This window comes from Chanodichthys erythropterus, chromosome 2, assembly GCF_024489055.1.
Source record: "Chanodichthys erythropterus isolate Z2021 chromosome 2, ASM2448905v1, whole genome shotgun sequence".
Lineage (NCBI taxonomy): Eukaryota > Metazoa > Chordata > Actinopteri > Cypriniformes > Xenocyprididae > Chanodichthys > Chanodichthys erythropterus.
In genome coordinates, this window is record NC_090222.1 from 40,634,175 (window position 1) to 40,645,000 (window position 10,826).

Here is a 10,826-nt window from a genome sequence, read left to right on the forward strand (position 1 = left end):
TACAAATGTGTCCCTAAAATACAGGTTTATAAAAACACCACATACTAAAACACATCTAGTGCTCTAAAACAGAATGATAAAATTAACCTTGTAATGTATTTTTCAACTAAAACCATATTGTATCTGATCAATAATTCTTCAAAGTTTTGATGTTACCATGTTTTTACCAGGCTATTATTATTATCTACCCCTTTAAAGCATTTTAGAAATTCTTTGAAATTTAAAATGTTACAAGAACGAAAGCAAAAAAATCAGTGTAATGCAAGACAATATATTTTTTTTATCAATATTTATGAGAAATGTTATTAAGATATATAATTTCATGAAATTTATAAGAACATAATATGAGAATTAACAGAATGAACTCCATTGACTTTAATGTATTTAATAAACGGGATTTTTACTGACACATGCAAGTTATTCTGCTCAACTCTATTTTAACTAATATCTTAAGACATAAAAATCCCCGTAAAACTAATAAAATGCATAAAAATCAAACAAAAGATATTAAAATTACATTTATTTAAATACAATTTGGTAAGCCCAACAGCTTCATTTAATTTTTTACCATCAAATCAGATTCATCCACTGATAAACATGACAAAAGATTGAAGATCACACAAATAAAACTTTTGCATAAAAAAATTTAGCATTTGACTTTTTAAAATATTAATTAAAAAAAATCAATCTGATGAAGAGAAAAGATTACATGAAACTACCTTCATAAACTAAAATAAATAAAGTAAAATAAAGAAAAAATTATAAAAGTATTAACCCTCTGGTGGTCTTTGGTCATTTTTGACAGAAAAAATGTACGTTTTATTTTTTAGAATTTTTTTACTTCATGGAATATGAAACTTGGTACAGGTTTTGGCATTTTCTTAGGAACACATAAAAAAATCATGAAAAATGATTCGGAAAGGTTAAAAAGTCACTTGTGTTGATCGCGGTCAAAAATGAATGGAAAACAAATTTCATCTAGTGGAAGCGTTTGGTACTGCGCCCAAACTAACTTACTGAAAGCTCATTTTTTGAGGTATCAACTTCAAATTTGGAACAACTTAATTTATTTTCAGTTTTAGAGAACATGTTTTGGAAAAATAGACATTTCATATAACATTTAAAAATAGTATTTTACGCATAAACTTTCTTTAATTTTTTTTCCCTCCTTCACTTTACCAGTAATCTGCCGAGTGTCTTCTTTAAAAAGAGACCACATTTTATTTATGACAGTTTAAAGTTGGAAATTTCTATGCTCAAAAAGTGATTAAAAATAATCATGGATCATAACTATTTCATAAATATAATTTAGTACCATAAAATCCCATAAAAATACAAAATATATATATATATAAAAAAAAAAATGGACTAAAACAGTACATTGATTTCAATGAAATAAAAAAAAAAAGGTAATTTTTGGTGGCCACGCGAGCAGCTCCAGAGGGTTAAATACTCTACTGTGAGCAGAACGTGCACAATGACACACAAACACTTTTTATTCATGCAAAGTCTTTTATTATGAATAAAACCAGCATTAAAAGCACAAAATAGTGTTTTAGAGACTTATAAATGACCTAAAAACATGTGAGGACAGGAAAGAAATACAAAAACATTTCAGAAGAGAAAAACAGACAAAACGACAGAAAATATTTACAGTTATTAGTTTAGAAAACAGTGTTTAAAAGAGCGTGAATGAGAGCAGCTGACCGTCACCTGACTGAACCGCTGGACACACACAGCACTGGACCGAACGGAGCGGAATCGATTCAGTGTGTGTGAACGAACCGATTCTTCTGTGATTCACTCTAATAAAGTATTTGCCCATGATTGAATACATGAATATATAAGTAGTGTATGATAGTGTTTGAATATATCCAGAGTTATTTTGGTTAATAAAACACATGTGCTTTGAGCAATGACTTATGGGCCGCTCAAATACAGAGTTATTACTCTGGGAAAGAATCACGTTCATCTGGAGTGTTTCTGTAAGATTATAACAACATAACACTTCACTTTTTGAAGAATTTCTTGTTGAGAAGGAAGATGAGCAGATTGACGTTGACTTTGGCTTTATCGAACATCTTCATCACGGCGACTTCCTCATACTGGAGCTGCAGCAGATCCTGCAAACACACACACACACACCTGTTATCGCTCACGTCTCATCCTCAAGGACACACCATTAACACATCCAGACCCTAAATATGTCACATGATCACGTCACCTGATATTTGAGAGGGAATCTCTCCATGTCCACACCCATGAAACGAGCCTTCACCAGGAAGGTCCCGTCCTCCTCAGTGGGCACGATGTCAAAGATCACGTTCTTGAACCTGCAGATTGTGAACACACACACACACACACACACACACACACACACACACACACACACACACACACACACACACACACACACACACACACACACACACACACACACACACACACAGTCATGTTTGTATTGTGTGGTTCCTCAATGACTGAACACACATTGAGTTGTTCAGTTCATTCAACTCATTTCACTGAATCAGTCTGAATCGCTCAATCATGAAGTATTTGATCATGACAGTATTGACCAATCAGCATGCAGCAGTGTGTGTGTGTGTCGTACTGTGTGACGGGCAGGTCTTCGATCTCCAGCAGAACTCCTTTCTCATGCAGACGTGCGGCCGTGTACGTGAGAGCCGACTGCTTCTTCTTCCCTTTATTATCAGACACCTTCTTCCCGTTGACTTTACTGACGGACAGAGACACAAACACCAATACTGATTCTGATGAACCGATATTGATTCTTAAATCTCAAGAATCGGTCTCTTAGTCTGTGCTGTTTTCAGCTTGATGAGTGAACAAAACTTCACTGAACATTTTCTGTAGCTCCTGCCATCCAATAATCACAGTAATATTTGTGTTTTGATACGAAACGAAGTCTCAGATTCGAGTCTGGAACACTACAGTAATGCAGCGATACTGAATCAAGTCAAGAGTTTATCAATCAGAGTCAGTTCTAGATTGTGAAATGTGTGTGTGTGTGTTTGTGCTGGTACTCGCAGGATTACAGTTCAATTAATGTCATGTTAAAATAAGCATTAACTGAAATAAAATATATTAAAAAAAAACTTTATAGCAGCTAGTTGCCAAGGCAACGTTTCTTATTTTCATTTATTGTAACAAGACGTACTAAAAAATAAAACGTAAATAAAAATAAAAACTAAAGACATTTGAAAAACTACTAAAAAGAGACAAAAAATACAAAATTACTAAAACTTTAAAATGATAAAAATACAAAACTGATTCAAAATATGAATAAAAATAGATAAACATACATTTTTTTACTGATGTACTGAACTGGTATTTATTTATTAGTTTTTCACAGTTATAACAGCACTGAACGAGCGAACGGTTTTATTTAACTCTTTTTTCCAATACCGCAATACCGATATACTAAACCGATATTTAATTTATTATTTTGAGTTATAACCGCACTGAAAGAGCAAACAAACTGTTCTTTTAAACACTGTTTTCCAATACTGTAATACTGATCCAATATACTGATCTGATGTTTGTTTTATTAGTTTTTGACAGTTATAATAACCGCACTGAACGAGCAAATTAACCATTTCATTTCACATTTTTCCAATACTGTAATTTCACGCTCTCAAAATAAAACACACGTCTACATCAAAATAAAAAATAAAGTGAAGTCACTTCTTTAAATCTTTACGCTTTGATCAGGTAAACGAACAGGTAACACATCTAGTAAAACCAAATAGTTCTAACAAATTTTTAAAAAAGCATAAAACACTCTAAACCGCCTGAATAAAAGCAGTGCTAGTTTAGTGTGGCTTCAGTACTCCCCGTTGCATCTTTTTATGTATAACAAAAATATACATCAGTAAATCCGATTATCGGCGGCTCTCTAAACACATGAGCATGTGATGTGCAGTGTACCTGGCGGTGAGGTTGTGCAGGCAGGTGTTGATGTACTGGCTGTAATAATCCACCTGCTCTGACTGGAAGGAGCTCTTGCAGTACAGACTGTGCAGCGTCTGTCTGAGTTTGACCAGCTCCGCCTGACGCCTCTGACGATACACTCGCTGGTGACGGATGTCCTACACACACACACACACAGCAGACCGTCAGCACACACACACCTGACCGACGCCGTCACACACCGGCCGCGCGGTACCTTAGCGATGAGCTGCAGCATCTGCGCGTGCGTGTCGGGGGGGCAGAGGGTGCCGACGGCCTCCAGCCTCCTCAGGTTCCTCTGGATCTTCCTCTTCTTCTCCTCCAGCGTCAGGCTGCCGTCGGCGATCAGCGACTGGTTCCTCTTCATCTTCTCCGGGGTCCGTGCGTCTCTCTGAGCGCGCTGATGCATCATCCAGCCGTGCTGCACCTCCTGAACACACACCACATGCTCTCGTTTTAATAATGGAGGACTGAAGATCAGCCCTGGAAACACTCAGTTAACACATCCTCTAATAATCAGGACTTCACAGAACGTTTTTCAGATTTTTGCAGACCAAAATTTTCTGCAGCTTTTCATTTTTTTGTGTTTTGCAGTGAAACTGATGAAATAATGTTATGCAATTAACAATGTTATTATTACTAATGTAACATCTTTTATTAATATATTGAATTAGTTTTCATTTTTATATATTTGTTTTTATTTTAATTTTAGCTCATTTTCAGTAATTTTGTCATGTTTGTCATTTTTAATGTTTGTTTCTAAATTCTTATTTCAGTTGTGTTATTATTTTAGTTTCTACCCAAGTTTACATGTTTCAGTTATTTTATTTCCAGTATTCTAGTAACATTTATTTTTATGCTTTTAATTAGTATCAGTGACAGTAAGAATGTAATTACCTGTAAAAATGTGCACATTTTTTTAATTAATTATAAACTTAATTCATTCTATTTAGAAAAAAAAAAAAAAAAAAAAAAAAATTATATATATATATATATATATATATAAAAAATGTAAAAATACAAAATACACACACACACACACTAGTTACAGCTTTCAGAGGAATGAGGAAATCTTCCAATTAAAGTTAAATATGTGTGTGTACACAGACAGAGTTTTTTAAATTCAATTGGAAGATTTCCTCATTCCTCGCACATTTACTACAGTCTGAGTCACCGGGTCAGGTGCAGTGATGGCTGTAGGTGTGTGGGCGGAGTCATCTCTACCTGATCTCTGGAGGCGGAGACTTGAAGCACCTCACTGAGCGTGTCACCGGGCTGCGTTCGGATCACATCGATGATCAGCTGCTTAGTGCTGAAGAACAACCAGACAGGAAATGAACAAACTCATCATCATCATCATCAGACACCAGAGCATCAGCAGAACAGACGGATCCAGCGCACCTCAGCAGAATCCCCCGTGCGTCAGGCCTGTCATCAGAGCTTTTGAAGACGTCAAACTTGCTGGTGAGGGTCAGAGAAACCTCCATCTTGGCCAGAGTCTGCTCCATGCTTGGATCTGAGGGGTTGAGCTGCCCCTCGCCTGCGCACACGCACACACACACACACACACACAGAGAGAGAAAGATCAGTACAGATCTGGATCTGCTCCAGAACAATGATGAACTCTAAAGGTCTCGATATACTTCAAGCGAAATCAAAAGAACAAACATTCTGAACAAAATCAGGAGAAATGAAACAGCTTTCTGGAAAGGTTCACTCTGGATGGTGAACACCATCTTCTGGATGACGTACCTACGAGATCCTGAAGCGACGGCACTGAGCCCAGATCCTGCAGCAGCTGCTGAAGAGGGTCAGACGGATCCGGACACAGACAGTCCTGATGCTCCAACAGCAGCTAAACACACACAGGCCCGTCAGCAACAGAATCACAACAGCTAATAAACATGTTATTTCCAGGATGACTAACAGAATTAAACATGGTCATGTGACCACAGCATAAAAAAAACACTGTGATCACTGCATACTGAATACTGGTTCATATATTATTATTTAAAATATGTGTGCAGAACAGCAGTACCTGAATATATGGCCGAAAATTAATTTAATTCTATGTTCATTTTAAGAGGAGAAACATATGCACTATATTATACGTCTTTTACTAATTAAAAATATTATTATTAATTATGCAAAAAAAAAACAAAAATTTATATATAATATATATATATATATATACACACACACACATTAATATTTATACATTATTTTACTGTAAATAAAGAATAGCATTATCAATATTTAGTATATTTGCATTTTGTGAAAACAAAAATGCAGTTTTAATTTGAGTGAATTAATTAATTAAAATGATTATGTACTAAATATTTAATTGTTGATTATTAAACTAAATTCTGATCAATAATTTATTCAACTGAAAATAAAATTGAATCATTAATTGTTTATATACAGTTGTTTTGAGTGTTGATTATTAAATTGATCATTTTTTGTTTTTAATTTTATTCAATAATTCAAAATATTATGCAAAAATACATATAAACATTAATATTTATACATAATTTCAGAGATGTCAAGATTAGACTTTCAAGTCAAACGTATATTTATTTTTGATTCATTACAGTATATTTAAACGATTATTTACTGTAAATAAATAGCATTTTATAATTTTTTTTACTATATTTGCATTTTGTGGAAAATAAAATGCATTTTCAATTCGAGTAAAAAAAATAATAAATCATGAAAGGTAAAAACTAGTTTTTAAATGTGCAATTAAAATGATTATGTACTAAACATTTGAGTGTTCATTATTAAATAAATTATGATCAGTTACTACATTTTATAATTTATTAAACTGAAAATAAAATTTAATAATCAATTGTTTATATACAACTCCGTTCTGAGTGTTGATTATTAAATTGATCTTTTTTTTTAATTTTATAAAATTATGCAAAAAAATACATATACACATCAATATTCATAGATAATTTCAGAGATGTCAAGATTAGACTTTAGTCAAAAGTATATCTTTAAATGATTATTTATTGTAAATAAAAAAATTAATTGCATTTTGATCAATTTTATTTACCATGTCAATATTATCATAAAGATCAGGTTTCTATAAAAACTGAATCATTTTGTGATCGACAGGAATCTTGTTCAGACACTGACTCTGTGAGTGTTGAGGAGTTCACTGATGGAGATGTAGATCACGGGTCTGTTGAGGATCAGCGTCTCTGAATACTCGTCGATGTTGAAGCGCTCCTCCGGCTCAGGCACGTCACACACAGCGCGCAGGAACTTCCTGTCGCAGGAGAGAACGGAGCGATGAGACAGGAAGCACACGGCCTGAGCTGCTCCTCTGAGGTCACACTCACCTGAACCTGGCGTGAGTGTGTGTGATGTACTCGTTCAGGGCGCGCAGGTGCGCCGAGTCCCCGTGGAAGTGTTTGAGCGCGGCGCTGTGCTGAAGGATGCGAGCGATGGAGCCCAGCGTCCGCCGCTGACCCGGCAGCAGAGCCGAACCCGCGCCGAACTCCACCACGTCAAACCCGTCCGGAGCCACGACCGCAGGGTTCATGTAGCGATAGTAGATGAGATTTCCCACGATCTGATCACACACACACATCATCACATGAGAAGAACTGCCCACTTTTATGCATTTTATTACATTTCACACACACACACACACACACACACACACACACACACACACACACACACACACACACACACACACACACACACACACACACACACACACACACAGTACTGTGCAAAAGTCTGTTTTAGCAATGTTTTCATGACCATCCATATTTTACTTTGGTCGATACGAACGGAAAATACAGGAAATATGTACACAAAATGTAAAAACAAAACGAAAAAACCCCTTCAATCTGAGAAACGCATCAGATTTTGAAAGTTTTCTTGGCCTTCCTGTCCATGTGTGTTTAGGAGCGCCGCTTCCTGCTGTTGCTCAAGTGTAAGGGGAGGACACTACATACTTTCCACTTTAGCCTCGAAAACTTGTTTTGTTTTCTGTTTTTAAATACTGCAAACACATTTCCTGCATTTTCTGATGACATTCCAATAAAGAGAAAATAATATATGTCATTATATCATTGCTAAAACAACATCTAATGGTGGCCTAAGACTTTTGCATTGTGCTGTATTCAGACAAAAATCAGCCACAGACAGTTCTGAAAATCCATCCATTTGCCTTATTTACTTCACAGACATTTTTAGTTAAACACACAAAAGTAGTGTGTGTGTGTGTGTGTGCTTTTACCCATTTAATGCACTTTGATATTATTCTGTACGATCTCTACAGAAATTAATTAATGGTTTTTATTCTTTAAGGGGTTAAACGCTTTAGAGGATTTTCTGTTTCTCATCAAGTTCATCATTCTTCTCTTTTTATTTCTTAGTAATGTTGGTAGTTTATCCAAAGTGCACATATTAATTAATTCTTATTTATTTATTCTACCATGGAGAATAAAGGACGGCATGACCAATTTCAAAAGTTCAGTGCGACTGCCACTAGGGGGCGAAATGTGACAGTCCTATCCTAATGTTGAGTGCAGTGAAAAGGTGGCGTTTTTTTTTTATCTTACCATAAGAAAGCTACAAGACGGCAAAAATCAATCATAAATCACAGCCAATCATAACAGAGTGTGGGCGGGGCTCTGTTCGCAGCTAAACATGAAAACCAAATGAAACTGAACAAAACACATACTCACACTCTTTGTCATGAAATACACTCGTTTGAGCTTTGCTTAATATTAAAATGTCATTTTGCATGACTTTATTTACCTCAGATTTTAAAAAGAAATAAAAGGAAACAAACGTTCAAACTGTAAGCAATAAATACTTTTCTTTGTGCATTTATGTCCTTGTTCCCTCTCTGTGACCTGAACTAATAGCTGCAAAATCCCAGAAATATAGAAACCATTTCAAAAATAGATTCCTGTCGTGTGGCGGCTGGTTAGGACAGTCTCTGAAGTGCTAATTTTGTCACCAAAGCTCCTATAACTATATGCAAAACATGCAATATATATATATATATATATATATATATATATATATATATATATATAGTGTGAATATTTTCTAAAAATAAAAATATATATTGAGATTTAGATTTAAGATGAAAATATAATGAATATATAGGCTAATATACTGCATATGTAGCGAAAGAGTTCATTTCTCTAGTGAACTCAAGAGCTGTGGACACTGGATGGCATTTCTGAGGTAAATGCTGCTTACAGCCGCTTCACCATTACACTGATTGAGCGATTACACGACACACACTTCAGTGAGTATCTTTCCACATACCTTCAGATGTTCATTCAGTAACTAGTATTAAAGAGGAAGTGATGATCGCGTTGAACTGAGGCACCTATACAGTGATCTGTCACGCCACATCAGAGCGACAAAACGGCATTTACGTTTGAATTTTGTGATAAAATTAACTGAATCTGAGGGATGAGACTTTATTTTTCTTTTTGAAAGTAACAAAACATCTTATTGAGATTGTGGTTTATGGGCTACAACTCTGTATTCGAAAGACGCGTACTGAAAATTGAGTGTACTGTTATAACTCTAATGTATGTGTGTGTGTGTATATATATATATATGACAATAAGAGTTTTGATAAAGTACCTTGTACAGCTCGTCCTCACTGGCCTGAGGAAACTTCTCCTTCAGGGCGTCTCTCAAAACTTTAGCAGTGTAACGCAAACCATACCTGTTCAAGACACAGACACAGACACAGACACACACACACACACACACACACACACACACACACACACACACACACACACACACACACACACACACACACGTGTAACATCACATAACATGTGAGTGAGAACATGTTTCACCATTCTGACACAAGCTAAACACTGCAATATATTTAAGATTTAAGATATAAAATCAGCCCTGAAAACACTAAATTTGTAGAAAAATCAGTTTTAATAACTAATATTTTATTTTTGCAGACCAAAATTTCCTGCAGCCTTTTTTTAGTTTTATTATAGAAATATTTGGGGCATTTTTCAGTGAAAACCCATCAATAATCATGTTATGTAATTAGTATCAGTGACAGTAAGAGCACAATCAGCTGTACATTTGTTTGTACATAATGACTAAATTTCACATTAATTCATTAATTCTTACCGTCACATGCCAATTCTTGAAGGCACTGAATATAGTGACCTAATTTAAGTGTTTAATGTGTTTTTATTGTGAATTTTAAATATAAACACAAATAAATGAAGGTTTGGTGAGCAGAAGAGATCATACACATCTCTAACCTTTGACCAGTAGAGTGTGTGTGTGTGTGTGTGTGTGTGTGTGTGTGTGTGTAGTCATGAAACACGTACGGTAGTTTGTGTGTGTTGCTGATGATGGCGTGTAAGACGCGCTCCGTGAGGTTCTTCAGGTTGGTGATGGAGATGTTTAACCTCTGCTGGACCTCAGAATGACTCAAGGCCTCCTCGACGCTCACCTCATACGGCAAACAACTGAAACGCACACAATGAGATTACGGCTTCATCTACAGCAGCTGACCTTCATGAACCTGAACTCACTAATCCTCAAATCAGAACACAGGAAACAGTTTCTACATCATTCATACGGACCTCTTCTGTCCCGTCTGGCTCTCCGTCTGGTTGATCCAGCTCTTGTAGATCTCCACGGGGTCGGTGCGGATGTTGAGCGTCCGGTCCTGTAGAACCTCTCTGATGGCCGGACCCAGGACGTCCTTCAGCGCGTTCTGACCGCGAGCGTGACGGTAGAAACTCACCAGCATCTTTATGACGGTGGGGCTTCCTGTGACCACTTCCTGCGGCCGGTCCACCTTCACACTGCACAGATTTCAGTCA

The 10,826-nt window shown here is 36.0% G+C and overlaps 1 protein-coding gene across 1 annotated transcript in view; it reads right to left on the reverse strand.

The window, feature by feature from the left end:
* Nucleotides 1-1,580: 1,580 nt before the first annotated feature.
* The window catches only part of iqgap3 (IQ motif containing GTPase activating protein 3), a 20,826-nt gene continuing 11,580 nt past the window's right edge, over nt 1,581-10,826 (reverse strand). Inside the window, exons 26-38 of the mRNA XM_067398119.1 lie at nt 10,584-10,808; nt 10,326-10,466; nt 9,601-9,685; nt 7,317-7,549; nt 7,111-7,243; nt 5,722-5,824; nt 5,371-5,509; nt 5,194-5,281; nt 4,187-4,399; nt 3,949-4,109; nt 2,612-2,737; nt 2,225-2,333; nt 1,581-2,123 (exon numbers count right to left, since the gene is read on the reverse strand). Of these exons, the coding sequence (XP_067254220.1) occupies nt 2,010-2,123; nt 2,225-2,333; nt 2,612-2,737; nt 3,949-4,109; nt 4,187-4,399; nt 5,194-5,281; nt 5,371-5,509; nt 5,722-5,824; nt 7,111-7,243; nt 7,317-7,549; nt 9,601-9,685; nt 10,326-10,466; nt 10,584-10,808 (1,870 nt within the window). The 3' untranslated portion in view covers nt 1,581-2,009. The remainder of the gene's footprint in view (nt 2,124-2,224; nt 2,334-2,611; nt 2,738-3,948; nt 4,110-4,186; nt 4,400-5,193; nt 5,282-5,370; nt 5,510-5,721; nt 5,825-7,110; nt 7,244-7,316; nt 7,550-9,600; nt 9,686-10,325; nt 10,467-10,583; nt 10,809-10,826) is intronic.